Below are 17,470 nucleotides of genomic sequence, written 5' to 3' on the forward strand. Positions count from 1 at the left end.
GGGAAAGGATTGAGAGACAAGATATGCCTTGCTTCCACAGAGAGCTCTTCATCCTCATACATCTCCTGGGAGGGAGCAGGACTCCTCCTCCCCTCCCCCTTTTTTTTTTCAGGGAGAAAAATTGATAGACTGGTCTATCAATTACACCTGAAACAGGTAGTTGCTTCTGTGTTGTGACTGATGCTCAGAGGGCTGGAGCAACTCTCCAACGCAGAGAGGCTAAGAGAGGTGGGGTTGTGCAGCCTGGAGAAGAGAAGGCTCCGGCGAGACCTTATTGTGGCCTTCCAGTACATGAAGGGGGCCTGTAGGAGAGCTGGGGAGGGACTCTTTGTCAGGAAATGTAGCAACAGGGCAAGGGGTAATGGCTTTAAAAAAGGGTAGATTTAAGTTAGATATTTGGAAGAAATTCTTAGAGGGTGGTGAGGCACTGGCACAGGCTGCCCAGAGGAGCTGTGGATGCCCCATCCCTGGAGGTGTTCAAGGCCAGGCTGGATGGGGTTAGGAGCAACCTGGTCTGGTGGCAGGGACTTGGAACTAGGTGATCTCTAGGGTTGCTTCCAACCCAAACCACTGTGATTCTGTGTGCCGAAACCAAATGAGCGCAACACACAGCCCCCCAGTGCTCGGTGCCTAAGAAGGATGGCTGGTTACCAGATGGCCTGAAGCAAATTAAAACCAATGACCTGTCTGAGTGAGGCTTCTTTTCACATTGTCTAATGTCCATGCAATAAAATAAACTGGTTTATTTTTGGCCTGTCACTGACAGAGCATAGTGCTGAAATGTTGATGTGGTAAATTTTCTCCAGCATTAAAGTGACAAAATGAAAGAGTCATTGCAGCAAATTTTGTCCTTCAAGTTCTTAGTCAGGACACAGACCATCACAGCCTGAGTCATCCAGCCTCACAGCAGCACACACCTGCTGCCTGTCCCCTGGGTTGTCTTTTTCCACAGAAAATCCACCTCCTTACAAGCCTGCCACAGCACAAAGCAATTAATAATATTTCTGCACCAGTAGGAACATCAGTTCTCTAAAGTTTGAACCCTACAGTTTGAGGATGCAAACAATTTCTTCCTGGCAATCTTCAGCTGCCAGAGGCTACCAATCCAAGCCAGAGCCTCAGTGTTATTTTAAGCCCTGTTCCTAGCTGCAGCAACATTATGTTCACCAAAAACCTTCTTACTACAAAGGAAGAAAACTATGGAGGCAGGATGGTGAATTTCAGGGAGATCTAGTGCTGACTCTTTCCTACCGCGTCATGGGCATGAAATTAATCCAGATTTTATCACAGATGATGAATCCTGTACACCTTGCACGTTCAAAACAATATATTTTGTTTGTCCCTCTAGCTATAAAATGCTTAATGCACATACCTACAACTCTAGCCTGATGTCAGGACGCAGATTAAACCCTTGTTCACTCCTTGCACAGGGCAAATAAGTAGCACTGTCACTGATCTGTATTAAAAATCAAAGGCAGTGACACACCTGTAATTGCAGATGGAGGGGATCTTTGAGGGATATGAGCTAGGTGTGAGACCCAGGAAGGCCACCAAGGGGAATTTGCACATTTGATTCACCTGTGGCTAGGCAGCCATCCCCCTGCACACCTGCATGGACCTAGCCACCAGCCTCAGAGTCATTTCCCAGAGTCCTGTCACTTTCCTGATGAGAACTCAGGCCCAGGCTGGGCAGTCCAGACACCCAGAGGGAGCAGGCACCTGGTTGTGACAGGCAGGGGGAGCGGGGGCTGTGAGCACTGCTCCAGCAGCCCCAGCTGCAGAGCCTCCACACCTATTAATGTGCATGGTCTTGGAAGGCTACTGGAAGTATCATCAAGGTATGCGGTGGGCTTCCAAAGCACCACTTACATGTGCTACTCCCAGCACGTCATCAAGGAATATTGTAACACAACGTGATGATTTGCTTACTTGGGTGTACATATATATACACAGCTAAAGGCCAACTAAAATCTGTGCCATAGAGTCTGTATACCCAACCCTTGCCTACGCATCACCAAAAGAAAAACTAAGTTACTCAGCCTAAAACATCTGTTGGCATGTTTATTTTGCATCTGTGCTGACCCTGGCAGCTTTCATTTAGGATCCTCACTTTCTGCAAGAACTGCTTAGATTCCTCTACTGAGAAAACTTTATTTTTATGTTCTGCTGCACTGCTTTGTGTTCCTGCCGTTTTCTACAGAAGCTGCATTCACTAGCAGAAATTTATCTGCCATGATGCATCTAGATTTTTGTTCTTGATGAGGTCAGCCTGAACATTACAGTAACCTCATGGTTGTGACAGGCAAGCAAATCCAGCTAGAAAATCTGATTCTTTTACAACAGAAATGTATTGTGCAAAACATTACAGAAGTAAGGTAGAAATACCTGTCTTAGACTGAGGCATCCAGGAATTGGAGGGAAGGAGGGGATGCTTGAAACAATCTATTGCAAGACACCCTTGTTAAAATGAGTGAAAAGGCAACTAATTGTGCATGTCATTATTTTCAACTAAACTTAATTGACAGCCTGTCCACTCTCTTCTCAGCCTATCACAAAAAACACCACTATAGCAGTTTGAATAGAATATAGTCAGTGATACTATCTATGCATTGTTCCAGTCTCCATACCTGCTGGAAGGTTGTCTGGTTTCTTGCACATAATCACATTAGAGAAAAAGCTTTTCTCAAAGGAAATTGTGGAACACAGGCTCTTGTAGTGCATAGCCCTTCATCGGTGCAGCTACATTCCTTAAAAAAGAGAAAGTTAAATGATGGTTTTATATCAGACAACAGCACGTAGTCCAGGACTCAAACACACAACCTAGGAATCAAAACCATGTAGTCTTTCACACTGGCAGTAAATGAAAGATCTTGAAGGGATGCTGGTTCCAGCAACAGACCCTTATTCAGTAAGGTGGCAAGGACAAAGGCATTGCATCAGAAGTGAATCTAAACCATCTGTTAAATGTCATCATGCAAAAAATGTGTTACTGCATTCGCCCCAGATCCAGGCATTCAGATACATCTTCTGGCTGTGATGCTAAATACAGAGTACAAAAATCTTAAGCTAACAGAACAGAAATATTAACCTTAATTAAAATGGTATGCAATTAATTACCCTGTTCAGAGCTAGAAGTGTGTTAGCAGACAGGCACTGTGTGCCAAGTCTGATATTAGACTGTGTGGGGTTTAGCACAAACAGGGCTGGAACAGCCGATCAGAACCAAGATGACTAGCAAAAAAATAAACCTGTGCTGGCACTGGGAAAAGAATATGAGTTCCTCATAGCAAGGTCATGACACCATTTTCCTAAATACCTGTTCAAAATTATCTGAAGTACAAAGACAAGAACTCCAGACCTAAAGATGATCACTTTTATAACAGTTTTATTCAAGTCTGTGTGCTCTAGTGTTGAGACAAGGCCTAGATCAGCATTACACTGTAATACAATAATTTTAGCCATTGAACCAAGCCTGCTTGGCATCCTTGGTTTACAATTTACAGTACATCCAAAAAAAAGCAAAGAGAAAAAAAATCTCAGAACGCCAACAACTTTCATTAGCTCTTTGCTTTGCTTAAATATTGTTCTATAACATAAAATAATTTAATACAAAAAAAGAACTGTAATCCAAATACACATAATACATTGACACAGAACAGAGGAAAGATACAGTAGATTATGCACAAGAGTATTCAGTTGATGTGTTACCTACAGTGAAACAAACTGGACATTAATATAATTTAACTATTTAAGCCCAAGAGGGTCAGAGGCAACAAGGCCGGGTCACAAATAAAGCTTTTTAAAAAATAATGCAATCTTATTTTCCCCTAAGCTTACTGCTGTACAGAGGTTAAAGGAAGGCTCCAACAAATCACTTCATTTGACAACATTTCATCACACAAACAAGAAAAACTCGGTGGCTTCCATTAGTTTACTCAACTCTGGGGTACGTTACCACTTGCTAATGCAACTGCTTCATTGCAGGTTCTTCAGGCAAAACACACCCTCAGGTGCTACTTCCATAGCAACAGACTTTTGAACACCATGAACAGAAGAGAAGACATACAGGAGGTCTCCACAAATGGACTGAAATACTTAGTGTCGTAAGATGAATCCCAGTCCTGCAGAGTTTGGAGTTTCTTACAAAGTACCTAACACGCTCCATAAAGGAATTTCAACACAAGCAGGAACTATCCCATACCTCAAATGAATGGACACGTGGGCATGATCTTACACTGGGAGTAATCTACTCACCTGGTTCTTCAGATTTACAACATTGTACCTAGGAAGTCAGGTCACTGATTTTTGCAGCTGGATTTAAACAGAAGCAGGAGCAGATCCACAATTAATAAGGCAAAAGAAAGACATAGCTTATAAAAAGAGGGAGGAAATACATTCTCTGGCTTAGAAATTCTTGGACTTTCAAAGCCACAGAAGAGACATTGTTAAAAGCACAGGTAGTTTCCCTGATTTTTCTACCACTGTTGCCCTCCCCACTCCATATAAGCCTCTAAACTTAAGTCACGCAAAATATCTCCAAAATTCCCAGCTTGTTCTGCATTTATAGCAAAGAAATCATACACACCAGCACAAAATGCTGGGCCAACAGCTGACAAACAAGAACCCAAGAACCTAACAATGGTGGTGGATGTTGATCACTATCGAACTTGTCAGGTCTGCCCACCAGCCTGGAAGGATGCATTTTTGAAATGGAAAAACAAAACTGAGAAGAGGCCTCAGGTTTAACACCAGCATTTGTACATAAAACCTCCACACACCACTTATTGCCCCTTTGCAGCTAGCAATCTGCTAGTGCCGAAGTCATTGCTCTTTCCCTCCTGTGTCAGAACATTCTCTCAAAGCTTCCCTTGTTTATGGTAAGAATTAGCAGTCAAACAGGCATGGCAAATGCAGGCGTGGAAAGGCCACACAAGTCAGAGCAATCAAACCCAGAAAGTTGTGAGGGAACTTCCTCTGACAAAGTATGGAGGCTGGTCCTTCACCATTAATCTCTACAGACACCCCAGGTCAGATTAGAATAGCTTTGCTGACTTGGGGTCTTGTGTATTTGGACCCAGATACATTCAATTGATTCCAGTGATGTTTAATTATGAGATGAATAGCTTCCTTGAACTGAAGCCTCTTGCCCTTCTAGTTAAAAGAGAGTGCCCCAAATACACATTTTTACTACTAGATGTTCTTAGTTTTACATGGTTTCTTATTAAAACTGACAACTATGAGGGGCACTGATTTTAAGCAGACCTAGGCATATTCTCCACTTGGAATTCCGCTGTCTCTCAGACGGACTTATGCTGCACAAAAATGGCTTTTACTCCCTGTAAAGAGCACTGGCCAAACTCAACTGCTCAACCGGCAAACACTGGTATGCTTTCTATTTTTTTTTTTTTTTTTTTTGCTGCTGAGTTGTTCTTTACAGCCTAGGATTTCTGGATGTTACGGTTGCCAAGATAACCTTGAAAACAGAGCAATGGCAGAACTGATGCAGTAACATCTGCTTTAGATGCAGAGTGAAAAATCAGCTCAGAGGTACTAGCTGCCCTATTCAGATACGAGTGCTAACCATGTTGACATTTTAAGAGCTGCTCACTAAAGCATGCAAGACAGAAATACAAGCTGACTATGGATATCTGGGCAATCAATCAAGAGAACTCATTTTGTGACACAAACTGTGCCTGGGAAGAAACATCCCAATACCTTACCCCCAAGTTGAGAAGCGGCCACATCTATGAAATTCCAGAAGAACCCAAGGAAAAAGCTCAGTTCTCCTCCAACTGCAGTTAAACTCAAGAAGATCAGTGTGCAACTGAGCTAAGCCAAACACTAATCAGAGACCCCATTTGTTTTGAAACTCAATGACAAGAAACCAATTACAAGGGTTCCCAAAGAACTTGTTTATATACTGAAATCTCATGTTAGCAGCATTCTTATCAATGAAGCCTGAAAAAGCACTGGTATGTCTTTCTGCTCCGTTATAACCTCTGCTACTAAGAGAGGGAAAAGCATTAGGACATGGCTAGAGCAATGTTTCTTCTTTCTCAGACCCGTGTCTCTCCCCTCTCCTGCTTCAAGACAAGAAGGTTAGTTTTACCCAACCTCAGCATCTGTTCTCAAGAAAATGCTACATCGGAACAATCAAGGTAGGACAAAGAGACAGTGCTAATCACTCCTAAACAGCATAAATAAATACTTTATCCTGGTCTTATGCTGGGGCTTCAGCCAACTACTTTTAAAAACAATGTGGGCTCTCACTAGCTGGAAGCTAAACTCCAAGCATGGACAAGATCCTAGAAAAGTACTTCTGAGTAATGAAGGAACATTTTTCCTCAGCATTATTATTTTTCACGTAACTTATTCTAAGCAAATACAACTTTGGCATTCCTTCTGCAGATCTGGTTGGTCTAAGCCTCCATTTGCTAGCTGGGCTAGCATCTGAGTGACCCATAAGCTACAGACCCAACATGTGCCCACTTCAAGCTTATAAATCCACTATATTACACACTAAAAATGTGTCATGGTTTCTTAGTATTAGCTATATTGGACTGTCTGCACATTATTAGCATTCAGACATGAGAACTGTATTGAAATCAAATATATTAGGAAAACAACAGTGAATACAGGGAAACAAGACTGCATACAGGTTCACTTAAAGAATATGAGAGTATAAAAAGATCTGTTTCAAAAAACATACTTTCACCTTTAACAGCAGCAGTGACCAATATGAAATTACCACCTTTCCACACTGCAGACGTTCAGCTCTTCCATGGGTTGAAAACCATCAGGAAACATGCCCTCTGCCTTGTCATTTACTGTTTATTTTGGAGACCTATATAGTAAAAGCAAGCATAACCTTAACTTATCAAACTGAACCGCTGGTTTTATTTTTCCATCAGGAATCTGAGTGTCAGAGAGCCAAATACAAGTGTTTTCCTCTGTCCTCTCATCATTCCAGCCTCAACTGCCTACCTAGAACAATTCCTGCCAAAAAAAAAAAAAGCGAAAAAAAAACCAACACCCTTACCCTTTCTTCACACTCCATCTCTACAAATGAGGTAGCTCAGGGTAAAATAAAGACAACCAGAAACAAAGTCACTACACAATCCTCAAATTCTTCTTTAGGACCCAACTTACCTATGATGCCCAGAGATTACCAAGCAGCTAGTATCCTCTATCCTGACTGTTTCACTACAAAAGAATAATAATTTTACCCATGTATTGGCTATTTTCTGTCAACTTCCACCTTCACTTCCCCCAGCTGAGTTTTATGCTTCTACCTTGAAAATGTTTTAGGTCAAAGAACACCTAAAACAAGTGTTGTTTTCTGTCTTGGGCCCCATAATATTACAGTATCAAGAATTAATAACTGATTAAGACGGGATAGGGACAGCCACTGAAATAATGTATTTAGAATTCTAACCAAGAGATAAGGAGAGCTAATGATAGCGCATTTGTTTCCACGGGGTGTACACAAGTCAGCAAATGGGAGGACACAAAATGTTTGCAGTGCTGGTGTTTGGCCTGATGTATGATAACACTACAGTACTGAAAGCTACATCATTCCAAGAGTTCCCTCCAAAAAAAACAACCTAAGGCCCTAGCAAGGATGCATGTGAAACAGAAGGCACCTAGGAATACGGATGCACCTAAAATACACATAGGTGATTCACAGGCTTAAAAAAGACCAGCCCAAAAAGCAACACTCAGTAGGAAAATGCTGTTCCTGGTCATTTGGAACCAAACGAAAAAGTTTTTTTTTTTTTTTTTTTTTTTAATTCATGTACAGAAAGAGGTGAAACATGTTTCTTGTATACAACACTGATGAAGTGCTGAAGATTTTCTAGTGAAAAAAAAAAGGATACTTGTTAGGAAGGAACAAGAAGTCGTCTGGTAGCTACATGAGATCCACCACCCAGTCACCAGTGGGAAATTACCTTATAATCAAGCATGCTTCTTAGTTTGGGAATGAATGTTTTTAAAATACAAAAATAAAGCTGATGTAGGCGATTTCAGAAGCTGTATTCATCTATGACCAATGGCAAAGCTGCTTAAAAAAGCTGAGCAAGAGAAAAAACAAAAGCAAATGCACATTAACACTGCAGCATGTGACATTCTACTAGTGTGTTCATAAGAGAGAGCAGCAAAATAAGGTATAAATGCATTTCAGTATTGTTTTGTGAAACTGTGAAAGCAGAGCTGAGGAAACAAACACAAGTTCTTCTTAAGACTCTTTTGTTTGCTAACCACAACAAAAAAGGAAAATCTAAACCACAATACTGGATACAGAAATAGAAAAATGATAAACATCTGATTAAAAATACCTTCTCTCCAGCTAGATACAAGACCACTGGCTGTGCCAACCACCTTATTCTAATCTTACCATAGTAAACTTAAAAGAAAAACACAGGAAGACATTATTTCTTAAAGATATCTTAATTATATAATGAACCAAAGGTTTAGGAAACCTTAACGTTATCCTCTATGACAGCATGAGTGTGTTTTGGTTCTGTTTGAACATACACGCTGTACTTATTGCTGGTTTGCAACTGTATTTTAACACATGCCTCTCCCCTCACAGTTAGTATCCTGTTTTACCCAAATTATAGCCTTAAGCGAGTTATAAATACTGAAGCAAAGCAACTATCCTGTAGCAACAAGGATCAGATATCTTCATTTCCAAATATAGGTTTCCTTGTTTCATGTTGAAAAAACTGAAGCTGAAAGAAGGACATATATCACTGCAAGATATAACTTCCTATTTGCCACAGAGTTGAAGAGTTATTAAGAGTAGTTCCAAAATGCATGGAAAAGCTTAGAAAGCAATAAGCATCATTTTCCAAGAGGAAAGGTTTCAAAAAAACCCAAAGAAAAAAAACCAACATTGATACTAGCTTAAAATTACTGACAAAAGTAACAAGCTAACACTGAATTTGGGGATATTGTATTAAGTTTGGTTCTATACAGCTAATGGGTCTCCAGTTCCCATATTCATCCCACAGAGATGAATTAAGTTTCAAATAAAAGTTAGGTAAAAGATAGAAAGGTGGCTCATGTTAGGAGGTTTCCTGTCATTTTCTCCTTAATAAAACACTCCAGATGGTAAAGACCTTTCTCTACTCAATCATTACTGCCTCACCTTCAACAGAATGAGAGGTATCCAGTTTCATGACAATCGAAGTAACATCTCTACGCAGTATTGTCCATAAAGTCTTAAGACAACAGCATGCTATGAAGAGGAAGGCAACTACTCCCGTTCCTAGAGGTACAGAAAAATACTTCATCATAAAAGCATACCAAACCAGAACAGGTCTTTCCACATCAATAATGAAAAATTCACTTTGAAAATACTCATTTTGTTAGAAAACCATTACAAAAAGAATATTTTCATTGAGGTTCCCTGCCCCATACTGAATATCAACCCACTGCAATAATAATCTGAAGGAAAAAAGATACCTATAAAAAGTTACATTTGCACCTCTGAAAAGGATCAAAGGAGATGAGACCTCCTTGATGGCAAAACAGAGCATTGTGCAGTCCATAGGAAGCAACAATATTACAAAAAATCCATAACTATTACCGCCTTAGTTTTGACACAAAAGCTTTCTTCTCTCTACATGTCCCACATTCAATTTCTGTGAAACCACTAGAAATTTAGTAAAAAAACTGTATTTTTTTGCATTGTTGCTACATCTGTGCTTTCCCCTCAACTTTACAGGAAAAACAGAATACAGGGATGGCGTATTTTGAAGGGTTGGCAAAAATATTCTAAATTCCTAAATCAGTTACATAAATTAGTGACATATATTGCCAGCCAACTATTTTAAAGAAAATACATATGTATTTCCAAACTCAATTTTTTTCACAGCAACAATCTTACTACTCTTAGTATCAGTTACAAAATGTCATTTCCTCTTTGTGAGCCCTGTAATTACTTTAACACATTTTATTCCATTCTTTTCTCATTGTTTTAAACTGCTCAGTGGTTTCGTGATCTTGTGTTCTCCTTTTCTGCTTCTTAGCAAAAAAGTGCAACTTATTCAGGTATTTAAAGAAAAAATATATTTATTTTTATAGCAAGATTTTCACCATTTTTCTCAAGAACACTGCTAGAAAGGTATGTCAATAATGAAACTTTTGTCTCACTGAGAAACGGGAATACTAATAACCAGTAAAAAAGAGATCTGAGCTTCCTGACTGGCTCGTTTCTTCTCAGTACCTAGTGGACTATAGTGAAGCACTCTTTTGGGGATTTGGGGAACCTCAGCACCCACAGCTGGGATGGAAAAATAACAAACAGATTAAGGCAGGAGAGAAATCAAGCCAGGATGTCATGCCAAGATGGATATAGGGAAAGGTTACGCCTGGCTTTAACATGCACACGGCCTCAGCTTTCAGGATGCATACAGTAAATACCTGACAACTCTTTGCCTTGAGAGCCCTCTGCCTGTCAGAGAATATCCCACCACTTGCTAAAGACTACAGCTATGTTTTACAACAGACACCTCGTGCCTGATACCTCAGGCTACTCCAGGGACCGATCACAGATGGAAGACTCATTTATGGGTCGATGCTCGAAGAGACTACCTTGTTTTATTTCACATGCTAGATTGAATTAAGATAATTGCATCCAAGGAACATTTGGAAAGCATTATGGTCCTACCCAATCTTTCTGGCAGCTCTGTAATATGGAATATCTAAACTGGAAACCCTAATCCGGATCCTTAAATTCTATGTCAGCTTGCCCACTCAGTTCCTTTGCTGTCCCTTTGGTGTTAGGGAAGATGCTCTTTGGAACAAAATACTTCTAACAGGTTAGCTACACACCACCTTCACCAAGTGATTATCTAGAAGTGAGAGAGAAGGAAAGGATTTTGTTTCTTCTTTAACTTTCCTACGCAAAAGAGCTATTCTGGATGATGTCTTTGGAGAGCAGAGGCTGCTTCCTATGACTTTTGTAGTGACACTTTTTGCACAGAAAGTATAACTCTTCAGAACAGCTGATCCAGTTTTGCTTCAGACTTTCTAGAAGGATAAGGGAGACCATGAGAACTCGGTAGTTTTAATCTCTTGCTTTAAGTCCCTCTGACCCAACTTCTGACCAGGCTTCTTTCCTTGAGTTTGTTTCTATAGCACAATGGAAATTAATCATCTGTTTGTGGGGTTCCCCACCCTCATGTTTAAGAAACCCAAAATGCTAAAGGCCAACGTTTAACACAAGTGCCAGAAACGTAAGTTTTCTTTTTAAAAGTTTCTTAGCCCCACACCAGAGTACCTTGCCTACGCAGTCAGCAGTCCATCCAGCTTCAGCTGCCATTGTAACATCATCTAGGCTAACTCTGGATCATTCAATCGAATAGGCAAAGAGTAATTCTGCCATTAAATAAGTTTCATGGAATGAGATGAGCAAAGAAATGTGACTTTTCTCTGTGGTGACACACTGTATTTGCTTGATAAAAGGGTGCACTTGACCAATGGCAACATGCTGGGTTTAGCCCTCAGACAGAATCAAAAAAACAACTAAAGACAGTATTTCCCCACGCACGCTGGTTTTTAACATAAGGTTGCAAACATCTGAACAATCATGTTGTCTGTGCTGCTGCAAGAAAGCCTTCAGCTACACTGCCTGCACTACAGGGCTAGACTTCCCTAACCGCGTGAGTGCAACACTGGCAGCACCATGAAGTCAGTCATTTGCACCCAAATGGTTAGCAGATTAGCAGAACGAGCAGAGATCTGTACAAAAAACTAAACAGATATGCTGTACCCTGCAATAAAGCAGACTACCCTAATAATCTCGCGTAAAGGCCACATCCCTAACGTATAATGCTGAAACTGGGCAAGAGTGAAGCTCTCATTAAAGCTGTAGGATAGACTTGTTGGGCACAGACACACTTGCAGTCTCTAAAGAAAACTGTGATCATAGGCACACCTTAGTTGTGTGACTTCCTCCTGCAAGAGAGGGGTCTGTTACTTGTCCAGAGTTAGGAGTTTTTACAGATTTAAACAAAAGTGTTTTACATGTCTATAATGCCTTCCACGCGAAGATGTCAAAGGACTTTATACAAATTACATAGGTCCCATCCCCCCCCGTGAGGTAGGTATTAACCCTATTATTTACAGATGGGGAAATTCAGGCACGGAGAGGTTACATTATTTGCCCAAGGTCACACAGTGAGTCAGCAACTAAATAAGACAGAATCCAGATGTTCTGATTCCTATTTGCACAATCCAACTACTAACAACACAAGTCTCAATTTCAAAAGAGCCTTCAACAAATATCAGTGTGCACAAGAGCAGTCTTGGGTTTCAAGGGCCACTCCTTAAAAAGAGTAAGAAAGGAGGAAGAAGAGGAAGAAAAAAAGAACGAGGGGACATAACTTACTTCTGCAAGCCAACACAGCTTTAAAGAAAGAGTTCCTGCCAATTCCCTTCCCAAAGCTGAGGCAGCTTGACTATGAGCCTGCGATATAGGGGGAAAAAAAAAAGGAGGCTGATGGAACTAAAGCTCAAAACAAAAAAGCAAGCTAGAGTGAATGGTCATACTATTCCCCTTCATCATTTTGAAAGCAAAGGGTCATGGAAAAATAGGGCTGAGAGGGACCTCAAGAGATCAAAGTCCACACACCCCACCTTGAAGCCAGGATCAACTTATCTACTCATTCCCAACAGCCTAGACTGTTCTCAAAGACCTCCATCAATGGAGATGCCATGCCCTTCCTCAGCAATCTGTTCCACCTTGCACTAGCACATGAGCAAAATGGGGCAAGCAAGTGTATTATTTCTGCTCCTTCAGTGGGGACACCACGATTTCCAGGCCTTTCTAATGATACATTTTAGAGAAGGTAGTCTCCAGATAACAACTTGTTTCTGTCCTGGAATCTTTGGGAAAATAAACACTGGTGTCTGCTGTATTATAGTACTTGAGTTTTGAAAATACTGATTAATACCAGGATAGATACCAGTATACTTACTGCAAGTGCCAAATCCTATAAGGTCAGTAACAAAGACTTTGATATGATAATTTTAGCTTACTGCAGATACAAACTGCAGTAAGAGGACAGGGAAGACTACAGAAAAACCCCACAGCAAAGGTCAGCAGCTTTGAGTTGCTAAGTTACATCCAACTGCAGACAACAATCAGGCAGTCGAACAACATCTTCAGCAGAGGCAGCACCATATGATCTCTGTAGCATCCCTCCATCTCATCTGTCTTCAAAGTGCATTCTCAGTGCAAAAAGTAGGAGTGAATTTAGAGAGGCTTACTGTCCCCAGTGGATTTCATACTAAGACCAGAATTCTTGCTTGAGTTCATATGCTGCAGCTTTGTGTGTGTTAAGTTCACTTCTGCATAGCGGAATGGTGCTGTCCTGGCTCTGCCCCTCAGCATCTATGTCCAACAGTGTCCGCTCCTCTACAGGAAGACCCACCTGGAAAGGAAGCAGTGCAGGAAGTCCGGGTCTCTCTTCCACAGTGCTGCTGCTACTCGCAAAACAAGAGTCCAGATTGCTCGGAGTGTCAGTACTTGAACTGTTGGCAGAAGATTCACCCTTGGCATTGCTGGGTGACACAAACCACCAGGGATCAAGCCGCTGTCGGCTGGCTGCGGGACGAGGCCGAGGCAGGAACTCCAACGTCTTGGGTCTTTCCAGTGTGGGGTCCTGCTGTGCATTCCATCGTCTCGGGGTTGGAGGAAAAACAAGGTTGGGGTCTGGCAGGCGAGGGACCTCATTTGGATCTCTACTTGGACTAGGTGTTTTTAATACACCTATCCAAAACGGAGAAGGTGAAAGAAGAGGGAAACATGTTAGATGTCACTGCTAAAAGGTTCCAACAGATCTTATTGTATGTACACTGTGAAAATATTCTGAAAGCAGAAAGCCTCCATTCAGAATCTACAACCTCCACATCTTCAAGATTGAAGCGAATAACTGGTTTCTTTATTCCTACATCATTCTCAACACATTGTGGAACACCTGTTTCATTTGCCTAGCATAGGCAAAGTATTTTGTTCGTTCCTGATTTGTTTTCTTCATCCTCAGACTGGAGAGCATGGATTTGGCCTCCTATCAGAGGTGAGGACTCTCCAAATCCTTTGGAGGGTACATTACCGTTAATGGCTTGAATGGATCAGGGAGACACTTGCACAGCAGGATGTGCGACACCTGTTTGCAGTGAGCTGGACAAATTCCCTGGAAGAGTCATTTAACAAAATCTACTGTGGACACTTCCTGGTTTTGTTTGGTTGTTTTTAAAACACAAGATAAACTTTCATTAGTATTTTAATAAGTGTTCTCAGCTGCATTAACCCACATTTTACTGCAGACTGCCTTTCAACAGACAACCTCATATTTTGTTCTACCATTGGGAAAAGTCTAATTAAATCAGGCTTTAATTTCATATTCTAGTCCTCTTTTTCCCTAAATTACTAGGGCAGAAAAACAGGAAAGCATTTATTAACTTATCAAGTCACAGCCACTCCTAAAGACTGCAACAAGCAGAACACTACCTACCTAGGAAAATCCCTCTTGCTTGCAAAGCAGTAAGAGCAACAGTGGCTCAGCCCCACACTACTTTAAGAGATTCAGTTTTCACTGCCGTAAGGATTAGAATTTGCTTTGAAATTGTAACACCAATACAAACAAGTGTATAAAGGCAACAGATGGAATTCTGAGGAACTTCTAAAAATGAACAGCAGTTGTACCTTGATATCATCTTTGTCTAAGAAACAACATACTCTACCTCACAGCATTGTGAAGCAGAGTTCATTGGTGTAGAGATAATGGAACAGATTGTTACTGCATTACTCCATTCATTATTTGTGTAAAGTCAGCATCCACAAGCCCTTCTTGTGAACTGGCCATCACCACAGATGCTGTATAAGCAACACGTTTACTTCCTAACTTGTAATTATACTGTTTGGGCCCTTCTTCTGAAGAGGAAAAGGAAGATGGCTGAAAACCTACCTGCTCCCAGTGCTCCAGTTAAACAGCTACTGGAAGGGCATCCACTGGTTGGGCACCCATTGACAACTAGTCCAGTCCCTTTGATGGCCCCATCAGAAGGTGTGCGCCTGTGCCCGCCTTGCTGGGTGTGGGAAGAGACCGTCACATGCGTGGGAGTCAGGGACTGGTTGGGGTCTTGTTTGAACCTCTCAATCTGGACATTGACTAATGGGTTGTTAATGGCTGGCAAGGGAGCCTTGACCGTCACAGGGCTGACAGGCATTTCATACACCACAATCTCATCACTGTCTGAGCGCAGCAGGGACCGGGTGGAATTACATTCGGAAATGGAAGACAGGGAAAGAAGGGTGAGGGATGTGGATGGCTCGCCTAGCAACAACATGGGCTCATCTTTTTTGAAGATTTTTCGGGAAGGTGGGCTAGTGCTCCTGCGTGGGCGTCCAGCTCGCTGGAAAATGCTATCACGCTTTTTCTTCTCCTCCTTGGGTGGCTCTGGCTCCTCTTCAATCAGCAGCTGACACTTCCCTGCTTCTAGCAGATCAAACCCCAGGCCTGCAGCAGCCAGCACCGCTCCACAGCCAAGCAAGGCAATCTCGCACCGTTTGTGGTGGGAGCCACTACGTTTGAGGCTGTTGGTGGGTGTTAGCTGTGGGGTGCTAGTAGCAGAGTTCACAGGGGTGGACTCATCATTGGCATCACTAGAAGGCCCATCCCAGTCTTCATTCTTCTGAAATGGGATGCAGAGGTATGACTGGTTGTGCCCAGGTGAAGGGTGCACTTTGCCCTCCCCATTAAGACATTCGCTGTCTTCATCATCTGAAAAGCAAACACAAGAAATACTTCGCATTGATATAAGATTCACGGGCAAAATTCCCTGTCTTACAAATACATATGAGAAACTTCTTTTCAGAAGATGCAACCATCCTTCTCATCACAAGCATCATTCACTAACTGCCAAACACAAACTACTGTCTCCAAACAGGTAAGCCGAGACAAGTAGCTGGAAAACGCTATCATAGTGGAAGTTACTGGCATGCTGATCTGTTCAGGATCAATTAAGGAACAGCATATGAGAAGAAATCTACATTTCAGTTATTTCTAAAGTTTATATGTTTGGGAGTCAGGAGTGAACAGGTAGGAAAATGATAAGGATCTCTCCCAGCAAGTAAAGGTGTAACCATACTGCTCACCTAAATATTAACAGGAAAGGAGTTGAAAGGTAACATGGAGTTAAGAGGGAATTAAGAGAACCTTGTCAGCTTGACAGATAAGAAATGCAAGAACAGAGATGAACAAACAGAAAATCCAGAAGGAGAAAGTTATTTCACACAGAATAAAGAAAAGCCAGATGCCACCAAAATGAAAATACTGCTGTAAGATATCAGGTAAAGGTCAGGAAATGGAAAGTTCATTCAAATGTGAACGGAAGTGGAGATGAGAGTAACAAGTCCAGGGAAATCCTTTACCCATCTCCGCTAAGCTGGTGAATCCTGGAAAAGCAGGTGCAGTTCTCTGGATTTTCCCTAGGTTTGGTGCACTGGATGACCACTGTTTGTATCCTTCTACCAGAGCTTTTAGACTGAAATAAAAGAAAGACAGGATAAAATGTACAATGCTGACAATAACCTTTCATTCCTTCCTTCTATATTCTCTACTGCTCTACTTAGGTCATGCATGTATCTACCTTAATTACATAGATTTAAGGTCCTCCCATAGCAAGGCATTTTACAACACCTCCCTCGTTTGTAATATCAGCAGAGATCTTTTGGTCGCTATGCTAAACAACAGCTACGAATTAAGAATAATACAAAGCACCACTACAGAAATTAGATATTTTCATTTTAAATCAAGGCAAACCTACCATGACAGGTACAAAAAGTGCTCAGCAGGAGGAGGGAAAAAATATCTACAAAAACATTTCCACGTGAAACACAAATAAACGATGAAAATCAAAGATAACTTAATGGGAATGCAATACACCGAAGTCAGTAAAACAGCAGACTTAGATGCCTCTGTATTATAAGACCCAACACTTTTCCTTTAAAGGAAACACTGCATTGAAGTACAGGCAGTTAAAAGCATAAGCTGCAGATTATGGAAAAATAGGTAACTAAACACCATATATCATGCCATTGCTTTTTAGTTATAGGCCAAAAAATCAAACCAAAACAAACAAAAAAAAACACAAAATAAATCCCTGCTTTCAAGTCATCCGAGTTTAAAGGAATTTTACTTTGCACCTGAGCTTATTAGTAGTCCCCATTCATAGATCTTCATTATCACCATCCTATTTGTTCCCTGCAATACTTTCATGACATCAGAAAAAAACACAGTAAGCTGCATGATTTTTTGACACATCAACAAGTCAACAACATTTTCTTCTTCGGTTATTAAGGTTCTCTGAACTGGGATATCTATGGTGCCTTTCTACAAACTCCAACGTGAAACACGTCAGTGTTGGCGAAGAGCCTAAAAAGCACTTCGGGCAGTCA

The 17,470-nt window shown here is 41.2% G+C and overlaps 1 protein-coding gene across 11 annotated transcripts in view; it reads right to left on the bottom strand.

Annotated features, from left to right (window-relative positions):
* MAP3K9 (mitogen-activated protein kinase kinase kinase 9) overlaps positions 1-17,470 on the bottom strand; it is a 77,841-nt gene that overhangs the window by 16,364 nt on the left and 44,007 nt on the right. Inside the window, exons 8-13 of one of the 11 annotated variants that reach the window (XR_004777608.2) lie at positions 16,445-16,557; positions 14,979-15,794; positions 13,443-13,780; positions 9,152-9,271; positions 7,950-8,072; positions 3,376-6,844 (exon numbers count right to left, since the gene is read on the bottom strand). Coding sequence is in view for 3 of the 11 variants with exons in the window: in XM_035539704.2 (XP_035395597.1) it covers positions 13,299-13,780; positions 14,979-15,794; positions 16,445-16,557 (1,411 nt within the window). In the remaining 8 variants the exon portion in view is untranslated. Of the gene's footprint in view, positions 1-2,627; positions 2,748-3,375; positions 13,781-14,978; positions 15,795-16,444; positions 16,558-17,470 lie in introns of those variants that run through there. The other 10 variants (XR_004777607.2, XR_007708341.1, XR_007708344.1 and 7 more) reach the window with 10 other exon arrangements.

This window comes from Cygnus atratus, chromosome 5 (assembly GCF_013377495.2).
Source record: "Cygnus atratus isolate AKBS03 ecotype Queensland, Australia chromosome 5, CAtr_DNAZoo_HiC_assembly, whole genome shotgun sequence".
In the NCBI taxonomy this organism is placed as follows: Eukaryota; Metazoa; Chordata; class Aves; order Anseriformes; family Anatidae; genus Cygnus; species Cygnus atratus.